General features: G+C 36.3%; 3 protein-coding genes across 6 annotated transcripts in view; all 3 read right to left on the reverse strand.

The window, feature by feature from the left end:
* Positions 1-25595, reverse strand: part of LOC113781390 (putative disease resistance protein RGA3) — an 81673-nt gene that overhangs the window by 12363 nt on the left and 43715 nt on the right. The window lies entirely within an intron of this gene.
* On the reverse strand, positions 9139-11167 carry LOC113760313 (protein NRT1/ PTR FAMILY 5.5-like). Its single transcript, XM_027302870.1, has 4 exons — positions 11164-11167; positions 10831-11045; positions 10181-10686; positions 9139-9967 (listed from the first exon to the last, which is right to left on the reverse strand). Exons 1-4 carry the CDS (start codon positions 11165-11167, stop codon positions 9139-9141), a joined length of 1554 nt encoding a protein of 517 aa, XP_027158671.1.
* Positions 15286-16638, reverse strand: LOC113760322. The gene has a single exon (XM_027302879.1). The coding sequence runs from the start codon at positions 16636-16638 to the stop codon at positions 15286-15288; it is 1353 nt and encodes a 450-aa protein (XP_027158680.1).

The raw sequence follows: 25595 nt of genomic DNA on the forward strand, positions 1-25595 counted from the left end.
TGGTAGCTTCTCAAACCATAAAGAAGCAGAGCCAAGAATCAGAACAAAGAACACACAAGATTTTTCTTTGCCAAAATATTTGAGAAGGTTGGGCCGTAGCTCATAAATCCTCAATCATATATGCTTCAACAGCTTTCAATTGAAGATCAGAGAAGAAGTTTTACTTGTTCTTACGCCTAACTTCAGCATTAATACAGATCTAGGGTCATCACTAGAAGTAAGAAATTCAAAGAAATATAACAAAACATATTAATCCGGTATTTACTATGGGCATTCGTTGACATATTTAAATTAAGCATAACTTATTATGTTAATACACACAATCACAATTAATGTACTCCTTGTATTATATGCTTTTTCATATTAGCTACATTTTTTTAAAAAGACTAAAGCATAAAACCACTCTAAATGAGTGCCAAATTGGCACCCATTAGCCAAACTATGTTAAGCCAATTAAGTAATACCAATACGCGAGCAACTTCAAGCCTTCAATTAATAATGGGTGAATGTGAAAAGGCTTCATCAAACATGATTTTATATATATAACAAGACAATTTCATTCCAATATTAGTACTAATGGCAGCAAATACATCAATCATAACATAGATTTATATAGATCTGAAAATCAAATAATATAACAGATTTAAAAATATATAAATTTGACCTTAACGTTGAAACTCCAAGAATATCTTCCATCAAATAAATGTCAGTACAATTCAACAAATCTATATCCATGTCTTTTAATAGTTGAATAGTCAGATCTGATAAAAAACTACTTCAAGTCTGAAGAAAAATTTAGATCTGACTTCCAAATTTAATTGGAGGAGTTTTAGAAAGAAAGAAGAAAGAGAGAATGAATCCTGCAGGAAGAGAGCTTTTGTAATATCCAGATGATTTACTTCTATATTAAGTTATAAAATCTTATTACAGTCTATACTAGCTATTTGGCAAGTACAGTAATTAGTTTCTGAATGATTTGATAGTATACCAATTAGAGAAATAAAGGGCTCAATGATTTTATTTGATAGTGATGTGAAATTAATGAGGTCAATGATCTTATTTAGAATATTTTCATTAGTTAAAAACTAGCTTGCTGACGTGTGAAAAAGTTGATCTAGACCAAGATAAAATTTCTCATATTATATGTGAGAACCCTGAAAAATGGATATATAAGTTAGTGCATATTTTATTTGTATTTCTTTTATTGTTTAATAACTTCTAGCATTACTTTTAATTGTTCACAATTAAGTGTGTAAAAATAGGTTTACGTGAAAAATAATATAATTTTTCAAAGTTATGAAATTTCTTGGTTTTATTTGATTAAATTAATATCTTTAGGGTTGGTATAATTTTTCGCCTTAAAATAAAATGTTAGAATACTTAATTCCTTTATGCTAAAATTTATGATAATTGAATCGTTAGATTTACTATCTTAAAATAAATTATTCAAGTTCCTATGATTAATTCTAATTAGTTACTAATGTTAAATGTTAATAAGAATTTCCACGTTGAGATGAAAACCAATGAATTTTAGATAAATATGATTCCAATATATTAAACATACTTAAAGCGTGAAAATTCGATAAATATATCCTTATTTTTCTTTGTTTTCAAATAAGTGTGTAAAAATAATTTTTATGTGCAAATTAACAACCTTGGATTAATTATTGTCTCACTTGACTTTATCCTATTAAATCGATAAATTTCGAGTTGGAATAATTCTAATTCTTGAGAAATAATAATTGGAAATTCTAATAACTAATTTAATCGCTAAATAAAATAAGTATTACTAGGAACTTTAATATTCAAGTTTAATCGATATTTATTCGTTAGAAATGGTTTAGCTATATTAGTGTATATTTAGGCGTTTGAATCACGCTTGGAGATAATTTTTAGAATTAAGTCGGATTTGAGAAATTAAGTTGAGATTAGGGAGCAAAGTGAAAAGACTAAAATACCCTTACCTTACCTTACTTTACATTTCCATGCAAATCAAACGGAACCTCTGGCCTCAAATCAAATCACGACTGTTATTACCAAATCTGTACGCAAACCACTCTTACACGCAAACCATTCTTATAAACAGCGGCACCATAAAACCACCCTGTCAATCACTATATTTCACATTTCATTCCACGGTCACCAACCACAAATTCATTTCCTTCTCTGCACAAACGAAACCGCAAACCATCTCTTTCTCTCTTAAAACCGCGACACCATCTTCACCAAATCTCATCTTCCTTCTCTGCACAACTCCACCGAGACCACAACACACTCCACAACTTCATCCAGATCTCGGACTGAGAGCAAATAGAGAGAGGGAGACTCACCTCATGTGTATCGAAGAGAAGAAGCCGCGACTGCCAAATTCTCTGGTTCTGTCCGTGAGCTGCAATCTGAGGTAACCCCTGAGCTAGATTAAACAAATTAGAGGTTGATTGAGGTTATTAGGAGCTTGCATGATAAGCTAACCGATCGGATGATAATATTAAAGCATAAGAGGAAAATTCTGTTTTGAGAAGAAATGCTTTAGCCGAGAGCCTGCCTTGATTATTGCAGCTCCATTTGTGTTTTCTGTGGCATCTAAACACTTAAGTGCCTTTAGCTGAGTGAAGACTTGAAGATTTAGATCCTGCATGTTGATTTGTGCATTCGGATGATGGGTTAAAACAGAAAAAAAAAAATTGGTTTGGTTAAGAAAATTTCTACCGAGAAGCTAGCTTACAATTTGTATTGTTAATTCTGATTTCCTGCGATAATCTGAACTCAAGTAGGTGTTTAACCAACCAATAACAATAAGGTTAAGTCATCTAAGAACTTGCATGTGAGGGTTAGGCATTCGGATGAAATGTTTAAGAAAAGAATTTCTGATATGTGCTAGCATAGGATCTGCCGTGAACTTTAGCTTGAATTTTGCAGTTTTAATTCGTGATTTTGGGTTCAATTTTGTTGTTGTCAAACTAATTTCTGGTATGGAAATGATAGTTTATAAATTCAGCAGTTGTGCATGTGAGCTTTAAGTTCAAAACACAGGAGTTAGCCGTAGAAAAAAAATTGGTTTGTGACTAAGCAAATGCTGGAAGAATTTCTGATTTGGCCGAGAGCTTAGCTTCAATTTTACAGCCTGATTTGGTTTGATGTTGTTGTTTAAACTTATAAACATGATTAGATGGTTAATAACAAATTAATTAGGCCCTGCATGCAGCTAATTAGTTAGTTTAAACCAGAAAAATAAAATAAGAATGCAATCTGTTGCATGCATGTTGTCCGAAGCTAGCCGTATAGAATTTCTGGAAGTTTTGGGGGATTTGCAGCTGATGTTTAAGTTAAATTTTGTATTGGAACTATTAATTAGCTAGATGAGTTTTGCATGACTAATTTGGGTGTTTAAAACCAGGTTTTAGCCAAGGAAAAGTTGGATTTTTGAACACATAGGTGCTGGAAAGTTTCTGGATAGCCGTGAGGTGTGAACAGAAATTCCAAATTTGTTTTCTTTTGGAATTTTAACCTATTTTTGGATTTTCCTTGGATTAAAATGGTTTAGTAATACAGGGAAGTTGTAGGTTTTAAGTGGTATAAGTTGTTTAGCATTAAAATATTTGCTAAATTGAAGTTGGAACCAGAAATGTTGGGTTACATGCTGGAAATTTCTTATGTGATCGTCAAAGGGTGAGTTGGAACCTTAACTTGACTTTTGAATTGTTCCTTGAATCATGATGGATGGAAATGCTTGGAAAATGTTGTTTGAAGTTCTATAAGAAGTATATAGATGGTTTAAATAAAAACATGTTGGTATTAAAAGAGAAAAGGAGTTTTCACAAGTGAAAAGTTGAAATTTCAGATTTTCGGATGCCTGACCAGTCGCAATAAAATGTTGATATCTTGGTGTAGGAAAATCCGTTTAAGGCGCCGTCAGTGGCGTTTGAAACTAGAATCATAGGCCTTTGTCCTGTAGAAATTTCGTATTTTTCCTCCATGTGTACTGCTGTCTGTGAATTTTTAAAGTGGACTGTTTTGCATGAATGTCCTGTTTCTTTGTGAAACAGAAATTGGGTTTTGGATTGAGATTTTAGCCTACTTGTGGTTTAAATTCTTGATTAAATTGTGGTTGGAAGTAATTGATTTTGTCAAGGGCTAATGATTGATGAAGCCCTTGGCCATTTGAATGATTTTATAAGTACTACAGGGTGATGAAAGTTAATTGCTGGAATGTCTTGGAGGCTTTACTTTTATTTTTATTTGCTTATGATGGGCTTGCTGAAACCAAGTGCTAATGATTGATGAAGCCTTGGTTGATCATTTTATTTTATTCAGAAATGCACTTGTTGAAATCTAGGGCTAATGATTGACGAAGCCCTAGTAATTTGTTATGTGATTTTTGGCCATATTTGATCCATACTATAATTTCGAAACGGAACCGGAGCTGTGTAAGTCGTTTCGACTTTGTGAACTCGAGTAACTGTAATCAAATCAAGCAAAAATATTTCCCAGCTAGTATTATATTATAAAAACACAATATCTAGTGTTTCACCTAAAACTTTTCGAAAACCGATAAGTTCCTTTAGCTCAAACTAGTCTTGATAGCTATAGTATTTTAATTCTATAGCTTTTGAAAATTCTAGGTCTTATTTCAATTTCTTTTCTTTCCTTAAGCTTTACATTTAGATAGCTAACTTTAGGAAAAATTTCAAAATACGAGTTTTACAAATTTTAGTGAAAAGTCTGGGAAACTTGCTCGGCAAGAAACCCTATTTTAGGAAAAATAGTTTTTAAGGATAATTTTTGCAAAAGCCGTAACTTTAGAGAAATGTTCAAAATAACTTTCTAACATTGATATTGAGAGGTTTGTCGACTTATTTCAAGAAAATAATACTAGTTACTTTATTTTAGAAAAGTACCTCAAGGAAAACTATAAGAAATATCTCTTCTACTTTTGTCAAGTTTTAATCTAAGGAACTCTTGATTTTTCTAAGGGAAAGTGAACTAGTAGTATATTAAATATACCTCAATGACTATAAGCTTAAAAGCTGAGTAGAAACTTATAGTTTCAAATTTTGGTTTTTAGGGTTTTGCGAGGACGCGGAATTCGATTCCCAACTTGATATCTGAACTCCACTCTTGGTGAGTGTCCCTGCCTGTTCTGTGCTTAACCGTTTAACGTGCTTTCTTGACTTGTTATGTGATAAGTTGAAAAATTAGTTTCTGATCCGTCGAAGTGAGCTGTGTGTACTTTATCACACTAGCCGTTCGAGTGGTGACTTGTGCAAAATATTTTCTTCTGAATCCTTGATTCAAAATGTAGTTACGTCGTTGGGTGAATCTCTCGACGCATGAATCTAACTACCATAAATCTAAATGTAGTTACGTCGTTGGGTGAATCCCTCGACGCATGTATCTAACTGCAATAAGTCATTGGGTGAATCCCTCGACGCACGTATCTGATTGCAATCACGTCATTGGGTGAATTCCTCGACGCATGTATCTGATTGCAATCACGTCCTTGGGTGAATCCCTCGACTAAATTTCATACGGGTATATCTCGAGTATACTGCGTCGGTAGACGAAGTTCGGGCCCGAAGCAGAGGTATGAACGGTGACGGGTTAGGATTAAAATAAGTGGATCTACATGGACTATAAGTAGTGAAAGTTGATGGAGGGTCAACTACGATGGTATCTGATCAAGCGTGGTAAATGGCTCCTGAGAGCCCTGTATCCTACCTTGTGCTGTTATACGCTTTCCTAATTGATTAAATTTGTTTAAATTGTTATCCGTTGTTTGATTTATGTGATTGCATGTTTTGGGGCACCACTGAGCTTTAGCTCACCCCACGTTTATTGTTTTTCTTAACAGGTTTTGGAAACTGAAAGCTGGAGGCTTAATTATGTTTTCTTTTGGGCTGTATTTGAATACTACTCCCTCCGTCCCATTGAAACTGTCATGCTTTCCATTTTGGTCTGTCCCAAAATGTTTGTCACATACTCAAAATGGAAAACAAAAATTCTCTTGTTTCAATTTTTACCCTTCAAGATTCCCTCACTCTTTACTTTTATTAGTGGGGCCCTTTGATTTTCATTTGCTCTCAACTCAAGTTGCAAGACATCCGTGAGATACACACAAGGTTTAAAGTGATGCGTGAGAATCACTCTCTGTTGGCGGATTGCATTTCTTGTAAGTAGTTTTGGCCCCACATGTCATTTTTGTCTCCTTAACCACTAATGACCACACATTCTAGTGGCAAAATCGGAAAACAAATCTGAAACTTAACACTGTGCATAAAACGTTCAGCTCCCAAAGCACGACAAAGTTTTCGGGACAGAGGGAGTATAACTTATTCTGTGGGCTGTAACGTGTTATTGGAATAATGTATTTTCCTTTTTGGATTGTCACTTGAAGCTGGAAAATGTGTAAACCCTAATTCGATTACTTGGCTTGTAAGTTGTGTTATGGATTTATGCATTTTATCTATCCGGTTTTGTTATGACCTTGTACTTTGGTAAGTAGCACGTAGGACGTTTAAGGGCCTCGACTGGTTATTTTATCATTGCTATCTCTGAAGTTAATGTGGCTTAGGTATGATTCTATTCGGGGAAAAATTGTTTTGTAATAGATTAGTTTATTCTTCGAAAGGTTTCGGGTTAGATTGCTCGCGTGAGTCCTGGCGAGAGTTGGGCAGACGGTCCGCCAACCCTTTGGTTCGCCTCAGGGGAAAGTGGGGTCGTCACATTATACCTCTAATGCCCAACAAATAACATTTCTTTTTTTCTTTTGTGTTTCAAAAACCATTAAGGAAGCTACATGGAAAGAAGTAAAGGATAATTTTGAAAAGTAAAGTGTATAGCATGCTAATGGTGGTGGGAAGCAAAACAAGACCTTTAAATTGATCATTTTGACATGAGTAGTTAAGAATTGCAAGAACAATAATACAATCAATGGGAAGGGCCATAAACTTCAGCATATTCTCACACCACGGTAAAACTAAGAACAAGATGCAGAGTTGGGTGTGCAAAGTAAATTTGGAGAACACATTGAAGATTCCTCTGTTTATGCAGCCTGACTTAAAGCCCCAATTTGTAACGTAGAGAGATTCACTCGGAAGAAGATCAGCTTCTCAATCTAGTTAAAACACCGTGGTAGATGGAAGCTAGCACTAGGAGTTTGATTAGTATCAAATGCATATTCAATGACCTAATTTGCATCTAAATACATGCAGCTACCAATAGATTTTGGTTAGATAGTCATTAACTTGACATCTTTTCACGCTGTTAATGGACATTCTGATTTTTATCTGTATGCATGCAAGCCATCTTTTCTAACACATTTACAGCTAGTTTGGGAGTTTAAGATAGAACAGAAAAGAAGAGAAAGCATAAGTTATGAAAGAAAAGAAAAGAAGAGAACAGAAGAGATTTAGTTTTGATGTTGTCGGGAGTTTAGTAAAGAAATAAACTGATATTAGATAGATATGTCAATAAAATTTTGTTTAATAAACATTTAGGGATAAAACTGGTATTTTAAAAAATTTTATAGAGCTTGCTTCAATTCTCTTCTGTGTTGTTCGTTCTAAAACTTCCAAATATCAGAAATTTTGCAACATTTTGACAGTTATGGTGAAATATATATATATATATATATAGACTCTAAACTAAGGTTGCTGTTAATTCCACAACACAAATTTTATTTCCACAATAATTTTTTTTTTTTTTGTGCATAAAATACTAAATTTGCCCTTCTCAGGTCCATATGTAGTTGGGACTTAATGCATCATTTCAACGAAATTTGCTATGAAAACAAAATTTGAGTTATTCAAGCAACAATGACCGCAAATCACTACCAGTTGAGAAGCTGTGACTAATGCCATATCAACGAGAATTCATCGATACAAATTCAATCAGGATACGAATTCAACAGCAGAAAGGAAGGACCGACTCTGCGTCCAAATTGGGAGACCTATTCTGCTGTTGCTCCAATTGTAGATTTCTCCAGTGAATAATTCAAGAATCTACAACATTTTTCTGCAACTGAATGGTAGCTAATGTGAGAAATGAAGAGTCTGAGACAGCTTAGCAAGGGTTGATATGTACTTTCAAGGGTTCCCGACTGAGCTGTTAGCCTACAGTCCCTGCAAAACAGAAAACTCGGACTCAGGACTTCACATAGCAAATCATAAGGCTAAATGGGAAATCCATGGCTTTTTTGTTTAGTCAATTATTCGGAAAAGCTCAATCAATATTTGTTTTCGTGTTCTTACTGACCTAAATCAGTAAGCAGATATCAAATCTTTCGGCACAGTCTACAAGCACCAGAAGTGCCATAGAAACTATATTAGCTTTTGTTCAAAGCACTGAAAAAAGAGAAAGTGCTATAAGAATAACGATAATCAGTGGCAACCACAAGCATGAGAGGCAGAGAGCTCTAGAATTAATACTTTATGGGTCATTTTTTTTTAATATTTAATTTATATTAAATAAATAACCTACCGATTTCCTTTTTATAAGAATATTACTGTAACACTTTTTGAATTTTACTTACAAATATTGATATATTTATCATAAATTAAATGTTTGAAAGTAAAATACCCGTAAAGAGCCGGTACTTTAAATGAGTAATGCGTGTTTGCCCATAAATTATACTCTTTAAAGTTTATTAATTGTTAATTGATTTATAGTACTTTGTTATTCATTGAACATGTAACACAAAGGGCAAATCTGGTACAAAATTCTAATTTCACTCCCTAAAACAATATTTTAATCATTTGGACTAAATTTGCAAAGGATTAGTAACTTCAGGGTAGGTCAGTGCAAATGTCAGAAACCTCAGGGGGAGGGTTCTGCAATTATCCCTTTTTTTGGATTGCGTCATCAATTAACAGGAAACGACATAAGCAAAACAATTCTTCATGTTCAGGCCCTTGATTTTCCGTTGTGAATAATGAACTGAAAAAAGAAACTTAAAAATACTGGTTCAATTGAATCTTAAAATTAATGCAAAACATGGACAAGAATGCTGTAGTGTCTGAAGTACAATCTCGATTTAGTACAAGACCTCTGAAACTTGAATACATAATGTTCCAGTTCCCCAATTTTAAAACCTCTCAAGCCTGGCCAGATTCTTCAATGCTCGATTCTCAATTAATGGCTTCATGTATTTTCTGTTATGAGAGTGAGTAAGTCGCCATTCTGGAGCTCATTTCCAGTTGTCTTGGGTTTGGTATCACTTGAAACTGGTTCTGTATCAGGGAATGGGAAACATATGGCCGTCAACAAAAACCAGAGGAAATTTGCAGCGCTCAGACCGGCAAGCACCCAATAATAGTAATTCAAGTGACTCTCATTCAAGTCATGCTGAAACCAACTCTTGTTCCCTCCTTTCTCGCTAATCTTGCCCACCAAATGAACTGATAAAACACTTCCCATGATTCCCAGACCGGATAATCCAGGATTGAGGTAGACAAGGTACTTTTTCATCGATGGGGGACTTTGATCATTCAAGAATGCTGCAACACTGTTCTCATAAAATGAGTCTAGCCCACCAAGAAGAAAGAATTGCGGAACAAGCAAAAAGACAGTCATGGGGATTTTCTCGTTAGGCTTGTCAATTAAACCATCACTTCTTATCACATGTATCCTGTGAGTTTCTGCAATGGCCGCAAATATGCAACATAATGCTGAGCATATTGTAGCTAATGCAATTCCAGTTGCTGGTGCATACATTCTTCCGCCTGCCACTTCCATACGGTTGTATACCCTTTTAAAACCCAACTTCGCTGCTTCATATAGCAACAGAAGGGTTGAATCAGGAAACTTCAATTTCCCAACCTTGTAATTCAGGTGGCTTGCTTGCTCTACGAAGAATGTGTTTCCCACGGAAGTAACTACAGAACAAATTATGCAGGTGATCCAAACTGGAAGCATACGGATTATGACCCGTCTTTTTTGACTTTGAGTCCTGATATCCCTGTCAGAGAACCTAAGCAAAGGAAGAGAACAGCAAAAAATTCCTATGGTCAGAAGTTTCATTATCTCTTATTTGAGAACAAAGAAATAGATCTGTATTTGATTTATGGAACACCCGACACTCTATTCCTTTTCAAGTGAAAGTTGAAAAGCAGGGAAGAAGGGCAAAAACTAAGACTATGATCAGGAAGAGGAAGATGAAAAAGGAAGGATGTGTGGGATGAACCCAAGTCTGCTGCCCTGGTATTCGCATGAACCCTGAATGAAAAGAAGTGTTGCTGCCAGCGTGAAAATTGCTGGAATTCCAAACCGAAGTTTCCATGGCTGTATGTATGGAAGTGCAATTAGTGCAATAACCGCGACAATGAGCACAAAGATAACGCCTGATAATCTTAGGCCCGATATGCTGCTTCCGTTTCTTTGGTTCTGTCTGTTAAAAAGCTCCAACATTGCTTCTACTGGTTGAAACTGAAGTTTTGATATATCCTCTTCAGGCTGAGGGCTTTGTTGCCTGTTGCTTGTTTTATCAACAACTTGCCCCCTTTCAAGCTGATCCAATGCAAATGCAGCTAATGAAACAATGTGCCCACTCACTCCAACAGCTGTCAACGCCAGACCTGTGTAAAAGATAGCCTTCTGTGTGTGACCAATGCAATTAGGCTGGTAATTAGCACAGGTGTGCGTTAACTTGTGCAGTGCTGGTGGCGTAGACATTGACAGAAAACCCAAGCCCTGCTCATAATTTTGGATAATCAGTTCAAGAAAGTCCAGTAAAACTGGAAGCTATACTCCTATCAAGTTAGGCCGTGAAATTGATGACTAAATAGAAGGAGGGGAGGAAGAACTGTGAATGAATTTGCCAACAGGAGAACTTACAGAGGAAAAGGCTATACTTGAGAGAAGCAGTATCCAGTAGTTATCCACTCCAAAGTCCCCAAATAAGAAAAGAATAAAAGGGAACAATTTAGTTAGGCCAGTGTATACATTCATTATTCCTGCAGCATGAGTAAACCCAACTTTCCAAACATCTGTTAAGTACTTCTGCATTATCCACGTCACGTAAGTCGCCAACAAATCAGCCCATATTAGAACTGTTAAGACAAAAAAAAAAAAAAGGAGTTAGCATTAAGTAGACAAGAATGATTGTTCAAGCAGAGGAAGTTAAAGAATGACAAGGCCTTTGATGACTCTGAGATGAATTAAAAGTACCCATTATTCTGACGAATGCCATTGATTTTTTGAAATTCTCGTTGAAATCCTGAGTGTGAGAAAAATACTATCAGAACAAGGGAAATTAAGCTGACGATTAGAGCAGTTTCAGAAGCATATGGTGGCCATAGCAAGCTGAAAGAAACCAGAGTTAATAGTTTGGATTGAGGTTTTTCTTTAATTACCTCCAACTGCTATGTGTGCTGCTGGTCTGGGAGGGAAAAAGAGAGACGGAGAAACTTCGCTGCAAGAAGTCGTTGTTAGGAAATTGGTTTAATTTCTTTTAAACAGATTTCTTGTTTTGTGTGGAAGTAACTAGATTCCTAATTGATTTTAGTTACTTAAAGTAGTAGTCAAGAAATTTCTTATGTGTACGAGTTTAGAAAAAGGAGTTATTTCCAATTCTAAATCAATGTAGGAATTAGCATTAATTTCCTATTGTTATTTGGATTTTGTCCAAATAATGTTTCTTGTAAATAGGTGAGTTAGCATACTACGTACAAGGGCACACAAGGTGTGACATGTAGCCTTATACATGGGTGGTGAGCGAGGGTTCTTGAGAGATAAGAGATGATATACAAAAATTGGATTTGGGTTCAAGTTGTATTCTTGTATAGAATTTTTGTCTTATAATAAAGAACGGATTTCTCTCCGTGGATGTAGGTTCAATGGTGGAGTCGAACTATGTTAAATATTATGTGTCGTTTATATTTCATGCTTATAGATTGTTTATCATTAAATTGTTGTATACTTGATATTTCAATAGTTATTTGTTCCGTGCTTGAATCCTAACAAGTGGTATCAGAGTTTGGATGTGAGACTGGACTGCTCATAAGCACTTGAATCCTAATAAACTGAATGGTTGGATCAAGAGTTTGGTTGTTCAAAATTGGATTCTGATTAACTATTGAGATTAAGTGGGTTGATGGCTGTTACCAATTGAACAATTTAATGGGTGATATTCTTATTTCAAAAGTTTGGTAAGAAACATTGAAAGTAAAGAATGGAAAATTAAAAAGTATAAAAATATTTGACAGTGAATCTATGTAGGTAATTTAAGAGTCAAGGAAACGATGGAGTCGAATGTCAATTTTTGAACATAAATCGTTGGGTTGGTATCTGCTTCGTAAGCTGTCCGTCCTTCGACTGTATATCTCTACTGTCTTATTGAAGCTTTGCTCATGACTATCTCGACTCTGTGGCCTCATCTGCAGCTTGCACATCCGCACTTCTTTCCTTCAAAGCCCATCCTTCTATTGTTTCAAATGAGACAACATCGTAGCTTTGGATAATTTTATATGTGCTCACAGATCACAAAATTTGATGCATTGAAATTGTCTTCTCCACAATTTCGAGACCACCAACTCTGTGGCTCCACATTTGAACTTTTATTGGGCTGGTCCAGTTTGCTTAGTAAACCGAAAGTTCGCCTCTCGCGACTTGCAATCCATCTATTTGTCTATTATTAGTTAGAAAAAATGACTTGTTTCGTCATTTACATTTTGCATTTTGGTGAAAAATTAATTTTATCATTTACCTTTTAATATAAAGTAAATTAGTCCCTCATATTTTAAAGTGAACCAAGTTAGTCTCAAAATAACCTGATATAGTCATATGGATCTTACACTTAATCAACATAAAAAGAAAATAAATTTAAAATTATAACATAAATTACAACCCATTTTCTCTAAAAAAACTTAAAACTTTTTAAGAAAATGACGTTAAGCTAACGCAGGAAAAATTAAAATTCATATCATAAAAGAAACCCCCAAGTTACAAACTTTTATAACTAAAAATTTTTAACTTTTTATAGAGAATGGTTTGTTTTAGATGTTATGATTTTTAATTTTTCTCTTTTTTAGAGAGAATAGTTTGTTTTAGATGTTATAATTTTAATTTATTAAGAGATAATTGTTTATTTTTGATGTTACAACTTTTAATTTTTCCCTTTTCATGTTGACTTAATAAAATTTCCTAATGAAGTTTTAATTTTTAATTTTTTAAAAGAAAAGGGTTTTTTGTTATAATTTTTAATTTATTTCATTTTTATATTGACTTAATCACATGTGCATATCAAGTATAGTTAGATTTGGAAGAAATTAAAGTGACTGTTTCAATTTCGCCCCTAAAATCTATATTAGGTTGTCATTTTGGGACTAACTTGCTTCATTTTTAAATATGAGAAACTAATTTGATTCATTTTAAAAGTGGAGGACAAAAAATATTTTTTCCAAGATGTGACGATTGAAATTCATCAGACCATTATATTGACTTAGAAGAAAATAAGATTCGGTAAAAGAAGGCAAAAGGTTAATTGATGATTGAAGTTCACTATATTATTGACTGAAGAGGGGGAAAAAAAAAGAAAAAGTGGTTACGGAAATGAAGACAAAGCTGAAAACTGAAAAGAGCCCCAATATGCTCTGGAATATGAGGTGCGATTTGGGAAGAAGGGGTTTCTGTCATTGGTGTAGACAATTTGTGTTTCCTTTTTTACCCACAAATAAAGAGCAAGATTATACCACACTCTCCACCCAAAAAAAAAAATAAAAAAGAGAAACCACGTACACAAACACTCAATTTTATTTTATTTTTATTTTATTTTTACAGTCCTAATGAAACTTTTAATAACTGCCAATAGCTTACTATCTTCGAAAAAGCTTAGTATCTTCTGAAAAAAAGGAAAAAAAAACTCTCATTTATAGGCCTAATAAAACCCTCCAATACTTGCCATTGCTTTTTTCTTTTCTTTTTTTTTTTGTGTTAAAGGTTTACTTCCTACTACAGCAAGTGGCTCTTGGATGAACCCAAATTTTGTAGGAGGCAAAAGGCTTGGGCCAAGATAGGACTCGTATAAGGACTTAATGGCCAACACTTCTGTAGGTGATTGGAGTAATGGCTAATAGAATGACAATCGCCGACCAATCATTACTGTGTGAAAAATGTCCTTTCCGCTTTAGTATTATACTAGTCTGCGGGCCCGCACCAGGCGCTTTGTAGGCATATGTAACCCGTGTTTTTTTTTTCTTCCAAACGATAAGTGATTTTATAGATTACTCAAACCTAACAATTGCGGGGTGAATTCTTAGTTTGTGATGAAAAAAAAAAAGAATTCTACAACGAGGGCGTTTCCTGGGGGGGTTTCTGTAAATGGGGGGTCTTCGCATTTTGAGAATGCGAGCTCACTGAGCTCGCATTCTCAAAATGCGAGCTCAATTGGAGCTCGCATTTTCAGAATGCGAGCTCAGTGAGCTCCCACTACCCAGCGCCAAGACCCCATTTCAATTTCAGTATGTCAAATGTTGTGTAACCGGTGATTTTTATCTAAAAATATCTACATTCGCATCAATTGTAAAAGGTAAAACACGCAAGATTTAATCGCTAGATATTTGATTTCTTTTCCTTTTCAACTACCAAACAAATAACATGCACCTCATAAAAATAACTTATATAATTTTTAATTAGCATTGCGTTATGGAATTTCTAAAATTACAATAAAAAAATTGTAACATATATTAATGACTATTAATTATTAGATTCTTATAACTAATATTCATCGTTGTCAACAAATAAATACGATTCATTAATAACAAAGGAAAATTAGAATTTGATAAATAAATTTATTTCACAAAAAAGGATCAAAAGTTAGTATTTTATTCATAAAATATAGTCAACACCTTACATGTTAATAATTTCATTCTATTTTTACATTGATCTAATTTATTTCCACCATTTAAATGTATTATAATAAAATAACGTATTTCATAAATTTTTTTTAAGGAATGCAAACGCGCATGTGACATCTTAAAACATTTTGTTTTAGTACAAAAATATAAATCTCTGCCTCCAAAAAAAAAAAGAAAAAAAATTTGCATCTCTGTAATGCGAGCTCAACAGAGCTCGCATTTCAGGAATGCGAGCTCAGGAGAGTTCGCATTCGTGAAATGCGAACTCTCCTGAGCTCGCATTTCACGAATGCGAAGACCCCCCGACAGAATTCCTCGCCACAATCACCCCTTTTGTAGAATTTTTTTAAAATCCATCACAAACTTAGAAATTTCTCAACAATTGCGAGCAAAGGCTTGATTACACAATACAGCAGTGTACTAAGACACTGAGGAATTAAACATCCTCATCTTCGAATATGCCTATAGCATATGAGCTAATTCTATCACAAATATGATTACCATCTTTGCTAACTAAGCAAAAGGAACACTTTTGAAATAACAAACTTAATTGATAAATGTCCTCTATCAAGGTTGCCTGTCTTATATCATGAGATTTCCTAGACAAAATGCAGTTGAGAGCTTGCTTGTTTTGGATTTGCATTTCAATCTTCCTCCACCTTAGCATTAGAGCTTTGCTCATTAGCAATTTAATAGCTACCAGCTCATCAACGTGATGGTGTCCAGTGCTTCTATCCTTAGCTGCCCAGCTCTTAATAAGATGCTGGTTATCCTCCATTGTTGTGGCTCCAATCCCCATGTCCGGACTGTCTTGCCTCTTATGTATGGCAAATCTTATCTTTATTACACCTGTTGTTCCTTCTTGATGTTGAGATGAAGTCTCCTGCATTGCTAATGCTTCTGGGCTCACTCTTGAAGCTTTTGTTGTGGCCTCCTTATACTCTAACCATTCCTCCTGAGCTTTTTGAATTGTTTGCCATGGGAGTTGTTTTTGGTCATTGAATTCTCCATCATTTCTATTTTTCCAGATCTGCCAGAGGATGTTAGCAGTAAGAGCTAAGTGTTCATCTCCATCTGGTCGTTTCCTAGCTTCTGCAATTATAGACCACCATCGAATGAAGCTACCTAGTTGATCATGAATTCTAGACCACTGTACTGGGGCAATCCTCCAAACTTGTTTGACACATCTGCAGTTGAGTAAAGCATATTCCATTGTCTCCCGATCCTCTCCACACTGTCTACATAATGGATCCCCAATCTTAGTTCTGTTGGTGATGGATTCTCTTACTGGTAAAGCCTGATTCAAACATTTCCATAAGAATATCTTCACCTTTTGCTTAAGATTAAGTTTCCACATATGTGTCCATGTCTTCTTGCTTTGTGCATTCCAGCTTGTACTGGCTTTCTCTCGATCATCACCTTGTTGCTCCAGTTTTTTGTTCGATAGGAGTTTATATCCTGATCTGACCGAGTAGTTGCCATCCTGACTGTGGATCCAAAAATTGCTATCTTCTCTATCTGCTAAACTTATAGGAATGCTCAGTATTTTTTCTACATCATTTGTATTGAAACTTCTGAAAATCAGGTTCCTGTTCCACCTTCTTTGAATGATCAGATCCTCTACCTTCTGCAATCCGCATCCTGGTGGTCTTTGTGTTGTCACCCTCCCATGGCTACTATCTGGTATCCATCTATCCTCCCATATTCTTGTGCTTTTGCCATTACCAATTTTCGTCTTACTCCATTCTCTAGTAGTTCCCTTGCCTCCATCAAGCCTTTCCAAATCCATGAGGCGTTTCCTCGAACTTTGTACTGGAATATGGATTCTTTTGGGTAATATTTCGCCTTTAGGAGTTTATTAACCAGCAGATTAGGCTGAGTTAATAGCCTCCATATTTGCTTCCATAGCAGTGCTTTATTAAAGGCTCCTAATTCTTTAAACCCCAGTCCACCAGATTTCTTATCCAACATGATTTTACTCCAAGAACACCAATGCAATTTGTTTTTCCCTTCAACTTCTCCCCACCAGTAGTTTGCCATTCTAGAATGTATTTCCTTGCATAGGTTTTTTTCATAACTTGAAGCAAGACATTGTGTATGTTGGCATTGCTAGTGACACAGATTTCAGCATAACTTTCTTCCCTGCAGTACTTAACAGTTTGTTTTTCCAGCTTTGGAGTCTTTGTTGTATATTCTCCTTGATGTATCCGAACACCTGGTCCTTTGATCTTCTGACCACCATTGGAAGACCCAAGTATTTTCCTTCATTGATTAGTTGGATGTGTCCCATTGCCTGGGATATTACATTTTTCCTATCCTGGCTCACATTCCTACTAAACAATATTAAAGATTTCTCCAGATTGATTAGTTGGCCTGACCCCCTTTCATATACTTGCAGTATCCTCCGAAGTTCTGCTGCATTTTTTGTATCTGCTTTACAAAAAACTAGGGAGTCATCTGTAAAGAATAGATGAGTTATGCTGGGGCCTTGTCTATTGATCTTCATGCCTATGATTCTTTTTTCCTCAGCAGATTTCCTAAGTAGATTAGAAAATCCTTCAGAGCATATCAAAAATAGATAAGGTAACAATGGGTCACCTTGTCTAATTCCTCTTTCTAGTACCACATATTCTCTTATCTCTCCATTGATGGTAAAGGAATAGGATACTGTTGATATACATGCTGATATCTATCTTCTCCATTTGTTGTTGAATACCATTTTCTGTATAACTGCTTCCAAAAAGCTCCACCCAACCCTGTTATAAGCTTTAGACATGTCTAATTTCACAGCCATAAAACCATCTTTGCCTTGTCTTTTATTCTTGAGATAATGCAAAAGTTCATGCGAGATTATAATGTTATCTAGAATTTGCCTACCGGGGATAAATGCAGATTGATTTTTGCAAATACAAAGGTGAAGGACTTCTTTCAATCTATTAACTAGCACATTAGCAATGACTTTGTAAACAGTAGTACATAAACTGATAGGTCTATAATGCTTAAGGGAAGTGGGATTCTTGACTTTGGGAATGAGTGAAATGAGGGCATGATTTACAGATTTCAATAAATGACTTGTGTGAAAAAATGTTTGAACAGCACTAACTAGGTCCTGTTTGATAATCTCCCAAAATTTTTGGAAAAAGATAGGAGACATCCCATCTATTCCTGGAGCTTTCTCAGGACTCATAGAGAAGAGAGCATATTTAATCTCATCTTTTCCTATGTCTTTTGTCAGATTATTATTCATACTCTCTGTGATGGTTTGTGGTATACCTTCCAATATCTCATCCAAGTTCTCTCCCTCTGTGCTCTTGAAAAGATCCTTATAATAGTTAGCAATTTCAGCACTCAACTCTTCTTCACTCCTGGTCCAAGATCTATCATCTCTCTGCATGTCTAAGATTGTATTCCTTTTCCTTCTCCCTTGAACACTAGCATGGAAAAATTTGGTGTTTTTGTCTCCTTTTAGCCAACTCAATCTTGACTTCTGACTCCAAAAGATCTCTTCTTCTCTATAAGTCTCTTTTAGAGATTTTTTCAAGAATCGCATCCTGCTATTCTTGTTTTGCATCTTAGTCTCTCTAAGTTCCTGCAGATTCTTCTTAATTCTCTCAATCTGTTCTTTTGAGTTAGATTGGAACTTATTCTTCCACCTCAGCAGGGAGATCCTACACCTTTTGATCTTCTGTATCAATTTGAACATTCTCGTGCCTTCATCACTTTGCCTCCAAGCCTGTTTCACTACCTTAGTTATCCCTTCCTTCCGGAGCCATCTTTTGTCAAAGAAGAATCTTTTTTTCTTTTTGATCTTTCCTGGTTTTGTGTCAATGAGAAGCATGCTGTGATCAGAAGCGTACGTGTCCAAATGTTTGCAGCTCACTTTCTCAAACATCTGGTACCAGGGATAGTTGCACAGTCCTCTATCAAGTCTTTGTCTAATCTTACCTTCACTTTCCCAATTATTGCACCAGGTCTAGGGGTGTCCTTCAAATCCTATATCCATTAGTTGGTTGTCATTCAAGAAGTCTTTAAAGTCTTTAAAACTTCTATCTTCCCTCTAGTTTCCACCCCACTTTTCCTCATTAGACAGAATATCATTAAAGTCTCCAGCCAAGAGCCATCTTTCACCCCATAAACCTTTTCTAGCCTGAATCACTTTCCATATTTTCTGATCTGATCATCGCAGCTTGCATATACACCTATGAACCACCATTCACTCCTACTTTCTTGATCCTCCACTTGGGCCTCTATTGTGAATGCTATTCTGAGAACTTGTTTGATTTTAATTTCTTCTTTCCAAAAAAAGGCCATTCCTCCAGCTCTATTCATGGACTCCACTATGACTGCTTCATCAAATTTGAGGATATTTTTAACTTTCTCCATATACTTGCTGAGATTTTTAGTCTCACACAAAAATAGAATACTTGGAGAGGAGAGGTTGATCACCTCTCTCAGATGGGGAATTGTCAAGGGGCTCCCCACTACTTGACAATTCCACACCAGGACTCTCATATTGCTTTTGGGATCCACATAGGGATGGACCCCTCTCCCTCAGTCACAACACCTACATCAACTTCAACCAGCTCATGCTTGTTCCTTTTACCACTCTGGTTGTTGCTCTCAACAGATTCCATCTCTATATCCCATTGACTAACTTTTCTTTTTCCTGACATCCTTTCCTTACTCATGTTAATATTTAATTCTTGTAGAGGCAACCTTCTTTTACTTGGGGATTTCAGGACTTTAAGTACTCTTCTGCTATGTCTTGTTATAATCCCTTGCATTTTCAACTCCTTGTCACCAGTCACACTCATAGATTCCAACTCAGATACCACTGCCTCAGTTTTGTCAGTTTGAGGGAGCTTTATAGTTGTTCCATTATTATCCCCAACCATTAACTGCACCTTACTATTTGACCCCTCAAATTCCTTGGTACGAGCCTACCTATCATCCCCTTCTGTTCTGATCATCTCATTGGAATTCTCCCCATCATCTCTTTTTGCCTCTGAGTATAGGGCATTATTTGCATTCAAGCTGTCATATCCATCAGTTGCGATATCCATAGGAGTATGTGGCCTGCTAATCTCTCTATCTGTACTCATCTGATCATTCTGGATTTCCTTACTCTTTGTCAATGATCTCATATTCTTCTCTGTCTCTTTGTCATTGCTAGGACCATCCAATGATTGGTCTGTTTGTGTAGTTTCCTTTGCTGATCTTTCTTTTACTGTCCACTCCCCCTCCTGCATCTTCCAATGATGTTTATTAGGATTGTAAATTGTCGCAGATTGCTTCCTCTGTGGGGAGTTCTTTCCAAAACCTGTCCTCATCCAAGTGCCATATTGATTATTTTTCCCTCCAGCACTTGCTGTGGACCTTTTGACACATGTTCTTTCACTATGACCTATTACACCACAATTGTAGCAGAAGTCAGGGGATCTCTTATATTTAACGTTGGCCCATTTGATTGTTGGTTCCTCTCAGTAGCGGTTGGGAGATATCTACCATAACTAATAATTTCAGGTGTCTTCCTTTTTTCCCCCCATTCTGTGGGATTATTACATCTCTAACTTGTTGAAAGACTGAACCTATCTTTCGTCCTGCCTCTTTTGACATCCAATGAATTGGTAAGTTCCAAACTTGAACCCATAATGGTGCAAAATGGAATGTTGCCTTATTGTCCTCAATCCCATCAAACCACTTATTAAGAACAAGAATTTGATTATCCAGTATCCAAGGTCCTCCTTGCAGTATTTTTTCCTTATCACTTTCTATAAGCAAGATAAACTGAAATAAGTTTGGTCCTAGCTCAACCACCCTTAGTTCCTTGGGGTAGCTCCAGGCAGCTGTTACAAAATTTTTAACCCTAGTGTAATTAGCCACTTTCTCCCCCATAATCCTGCCTATTAGACCGGTCTTACACTGTTTCACCTGTGACGCTCCCACTTCTCCCAAGAGCGAACCCAAGGGTATCCGCAGGACGCCTGCCCAACTCTCGCTAGGACTCAAGACAGTTCAAATCGAACTTAACGATACATACCGAATACTACAAGTCAAAATAAAGAAAAGTCGCGTTCTTAACTAAATATTCAAATCTTACATCATGTTCACAAAAGATACATCAAGTCCCAAAATACAACCAGTAAAAGTCAACTACACATTTACAACCCAGATTCTAATCAAAAGTATAATCTAGTCGGCTTTTCCAAAATCTTCCAATCCAACCTGTTAAGGAAAACAAACTAATGGGACGAGCCAATACTCAGTGAGACCAAGAAACACACATGCAAACACATAATCCAAGTAGCCACAAATTACATAGTAAGTAAAGCTATTGTCGCGCCCCACTTTTTGATAGTGTGGTGTGGAAGTAGTGTGTGTAGTGTGTGTGAACGTGTGTAGAAGTGAAAGCAAAGACCGTGGGATTGTAAAATGCGACGGTTTTGGTCAAGTAAAGTTCAAAAGGGTTTTATGTATGAAAAATGGAGTCGCCACTTGGTATAGAGTTAGGGTGTACCAAGTCACCCAAAAATGATTTTTGTTTTTGAATGAAAAAGTAAACAAACCCTTTTTGAAAACTTTTAGATCTACGTAACCAAAGAAAGGGATCGGGGGTCACGTTTGGTAAGGGAGAAGGCAAAGGCGGAGCCTAAGGCACTCCCTTACCCTAGCCAAAGCTAGTTGCGTGACTTAGCCCCACGTTTCCTAATTTTCTACCCAAAGTATGTATCGCATGTTGGATATGACTAGATGAATGCGAAATGGAAAGGAAAATGAAAACCTAAATCTAAATATCTCTTATGAGATTTTTGATCCCAATCACATGGGTTTGTGATGGCCAATAGGAAGAATCTCATAGAGGTCATAGGAAAATGCAAATGAAGACTCAAATATGTGCAAGTGTGAAAATGTATGAAGGATGCGAAATGTAAAAAAAAAAGGTAAATGCAAGTGTGAAAATGTGATAAAATAAAGGTGTTCGTGTGTAAATGGATGAAAAATAGAATAGTAGATACATATAAGTGTAATTTTGAGTGCCATTTGTGAGGTGAGAAATAAATAAGTGATAAAAAGATGTTGAGAAAGTGTGGATTGAGAAAAATGAGAAAATGTGGTTAAAAGGTGAAGAGGTGATATAAAAAGAATGCAAGTGTATGACCCTAAGGGAATGCATCAGGTCGGGCACGGGAAGGACTCCTAACTTTACGACTTTGATTTTCCCTTGGATTAGAAGGAAGAACTAGCGTGCTAAGGTTATTTTGTAGCCAAACTCGCTCATTTCCCTTATCAAAAGGGGACTCTCAAGCAAATGTACCCTATAACTAGCATGAGGTGCAAAAATCCTAAAATGAAGGGAAAAGGGGTTCGAGAAGCATGCCAAATGATAAAACTAAGAAAAATGCATGACATGTAGTGAACATGCAAGTATGCACTAACGAAAGGGGGACGACCTATTGGGTCTAGCGTTGGACTAGCCCTTTCTATGCATTCCTAACGGAATAATGAGCCACAACTAGCATTGGACTAGTGTGGTGGCGTGCATTCATCCATCACATTCATCTACGACTATAGAAAGCAAGTAGACATGCAAATCACCTATAAACACATAGCACATAACACTTAGCATGCTCGACTTGATGCAAGAACCTAATAAAGCAAGTAACACATAGCAACAAAAGCAAGCAATCAAGCTAATGAACCTATTACATTTGCTAGCTAGGCACATGTCTTCAATAGATCTTCATCAAGTGCTCTCCAAGCCCTATCTATTACAAGCCAAGAGGTGTACACATACCCCATAAATAAAAGAATGACTTAATAAAAGCAAAAGTAAATGAAATAAAAAAAACAAGGAAAGCAAGTAAAGTAGGCATGCAATTCTCACTTAGCACGTTGGATCACATAGGGGAGACAAAAAGGGATAAAAAAATTATACCTCCCCATGCAATGGTGATCAAATGAAGGAAAAATGGCTTCAAAACAATAAAAAGGTCCAGGTACCACTTTAATTAAGAAAAATTAAAAGAAATATGCAAAACAAAGCTCACTTGATCATAAAGCCTCTAAAGTCACAAATTAAATACACTTAAACAAAAGATGGTAATTAATTAAAGCAAACAAACAATGAAGTTGCAAAAATCAAAACTGTGAAGGATCAAATTGATGAAATTATTCAATTGGTTGGGTCATAGTGAAACAAAGGGGAACTTAGGGGGTTAAAGTGCAATTTTTCTGGAACTTATTCATGCAGAATGCATGCAAATGCTACGAAATGTTTCTGCAACAAGAAGGTTGAAGCATCTGCTGGGTTTCTCAAATGCAAATTCCCATCCATCCTAACACAAGTAATGGCTCCAATCAACTAAACCAAGGATCAAAGTGAGAAGATAACCACACATTTCTTCCACTTTTTAACCACACATTTCTTCCACTTTTTAACTACCCAACTCTCATGTTTCAATGCAGAAATAGAGGTAAAGAGCATGCAAAAATCTGGAAAATGTTTCTGCAATTTTCTTGCTACAACTTTGCAGCTTATCGGCAAACCAGAAAAAGAGGGCAAAAACTTCAGAACACAACCCAAACCTCGTCAAATCATCTACCACTATCCTTGACATAAGGTTGAACATGCAAACAAATTGAGGAAAACCAGCTTTATGGGTTGTTACGGGACAAGGGAAAAGCAGCAAAACATGAGAATGAAAATGCAGCTTTCTTTCATTTCCTGCGTTTTAATACAAGGATGCAAGTTCCTCTTTACTAAACATAACTAAAACTAGGCCAAGCATCCAACCTTGAACCTAAACAATGAAAACACATATTCCATCATCTAAGCATGCAAACTTTTAGAAATTTCCTGCAATTTGTTGGCTTCCATATCCAGGAAAATGGCCATGAACATTATCCCAAAAGAAACATGCAAAACCTGTCCAACTAATCCAACAAAATCATATAATGACAACACAATCAAGGATTTAAAATTTCCCTCCCCCAAACAGATTTGTAAAGACAAGAAAACATCTTTTGTTGCTTATGCTCGGTTCTAGCATGCTAGATCCAATTTTCTAGTGAGTTTGGAATGCCATCCAAACATATCTAATAGCCAAAACAACAAGACTTAGATCAAACAACAAGATTACCCAACATTCTTTCCCTTTTTGATCCACTAAATCCTATGTTTTAAACAAAAAAAATCGCAAACCAAATGATACGAAAATCTGGAAAAAGAAGTTCGGCCACTCGGATCTTTATTTCCAGAAAATCACAGAAAAACTTGCAACCACACGTCATAAACACCTGACTAAATGTGCAACAGGGGAGTTTTAAAGTAGGGAGGGATCCAACATGGATTCTAGGAGGAGCAAGCAGATTCTAAGTAAAATGAACAGCAAATAACTATTAGACAACATGTACAACAAAGGAACAGAAATCGGACAGCAAAAGACGAGCCCACAAATAACAAAAGAAAGCAACTTGGACAGTGCAACACCAGCAAAAATGCAAAGAAACAGCAACCGTAGGTCACTGAACTATAATGGATACATTTATAGGCTTCAAACGATTTGGGACTGATCGACGCCTCATTCACCAAAACAGAAATCATAGCGGACAAACATCAGCTACGGACAAACGAAGCAGGAAGCATAAACATCAGCAGGAGAGGAGAAATTTTACCCAAATGAAAAGGGAGGATCAACAGCGGACCACTTGCTGCAAAAATCCGTGCTTTTCAGTGATGCTTGAAGACGATGATGGCGGCGTTGGGTTTCTTCTCCACTCCGCAGCTGCTACTGGCTCCAATCTTTCCTCTCACAGCCCTTTCTTCTCTTTTGTTCGGTTTTACTTTCAGCCGAAACTCTCCCAATTTCTCCCTCTCACTCTCTCGTTGTCTATTGTTTTGCTTCTCAGCCGTCTACTCTTTCGCTCACCACCTCTAGCCACCAGCCCTCTCTCTCAGTTGTCCGCCCTTCCTCCAGTCTCTGGTTCTTTTTTCTTAGCTGTTTTTGTTTTTCTTCTCTAAAACAGCCGCCCCTCTGATGCAGCCGCCAACCCTCCTTCCCTAGATTTGCAGCCGTGGTTACCCAAAAAAAAAACCTTCCCTCAGCAGTAAATGAAATGGCCGTTGCTTTACTCCTTTGGATAGCAGAACAGTGCCTGAATGGCGGAGCAACGAGCTTCTATGAAGCTGGAAAAATGTTTTCTTTTGCTACGGCCGCCTCCCCTTTTTCTTTCTATCGTCACCAACCTCAACTCTCCTGTCACTCCCTCTCAAAGAACCCTGCTCTTTTCAGCCGTCCTCTATCTCAGCCTCTTTCTCTGTTTTCTGCCGTCACTCCACTCTCAAAACCCTCCTCTCGGCTGCCTTTTCTTTTGTTGCCTTCTAAAACTTATCCTCTCTCTCCTTTTGCGGCTGTCCATCCCCCTCTCCCTCTTGCGTCTCCTTCTTTTTATACCGGCCCTCTACCTTAAACCCTCAGTCCTTTCTTCTATATTTGCAGCCAAAGGGCTGCCCAAGCCCCTTTCTTGCAATCTGCGAAAACACGCAGCTTGCATGCCGCGACTTTTTTTTTTTTTTTTTTAAATTAATTAAAACAAAATTGATAATAATTCAAACAAGCTTAAACTTAAATAAAATGTACAAAATTAATAACCAAAAGATAAAAAATAAAAAGCTAAGATTTTCCTCTTTTTCTTTTCTTCTTTTTTCCTTTTTTTTCATTTTTCAATTTTTCATTCATTTTTTTC

Source organism: Coffea eugenioides, chromosome 1, assembly GCF_003713205.1.
Source record: "Coffea eugenioides isolate CCC68of chromosome 1, Ceug_1.0, whole genome shotgun sequence".
In the NCBI taxonomy this organism is placed as follows: Eukaryota; Viridiplantae; Streptophyta; class Magnoliopsida; order Gentianales; family Rubiaceae; genus Coffea; species Coffea eugenioides.

Coding starts and splice junctions, on each gene's coding strand:
- LOC113760313 (XM_027302870.1), bottom strand. Junction 10,687..10,830: donor CAAGTATAGCCTTTTCCTCT/GTAAGTTCTCCT, acceptor AATTATGAGCAG/GGCTTGGGTTTTCTGTCAAT. Junction 9,968..10,180: donor TACCAGGGCAGCAGACTTGG/GTTCATCCCACA, acceptor TCCTTTGCTTAG/GTTCTCTGACAGGGATATCA.
- LOC113760322 (XM_027302879.1), bottom strand. CDS start 16,638: ATGGATTTGGAAAGGCTTGATGGAGGCAAGGGAACTACTAGAGAATGG.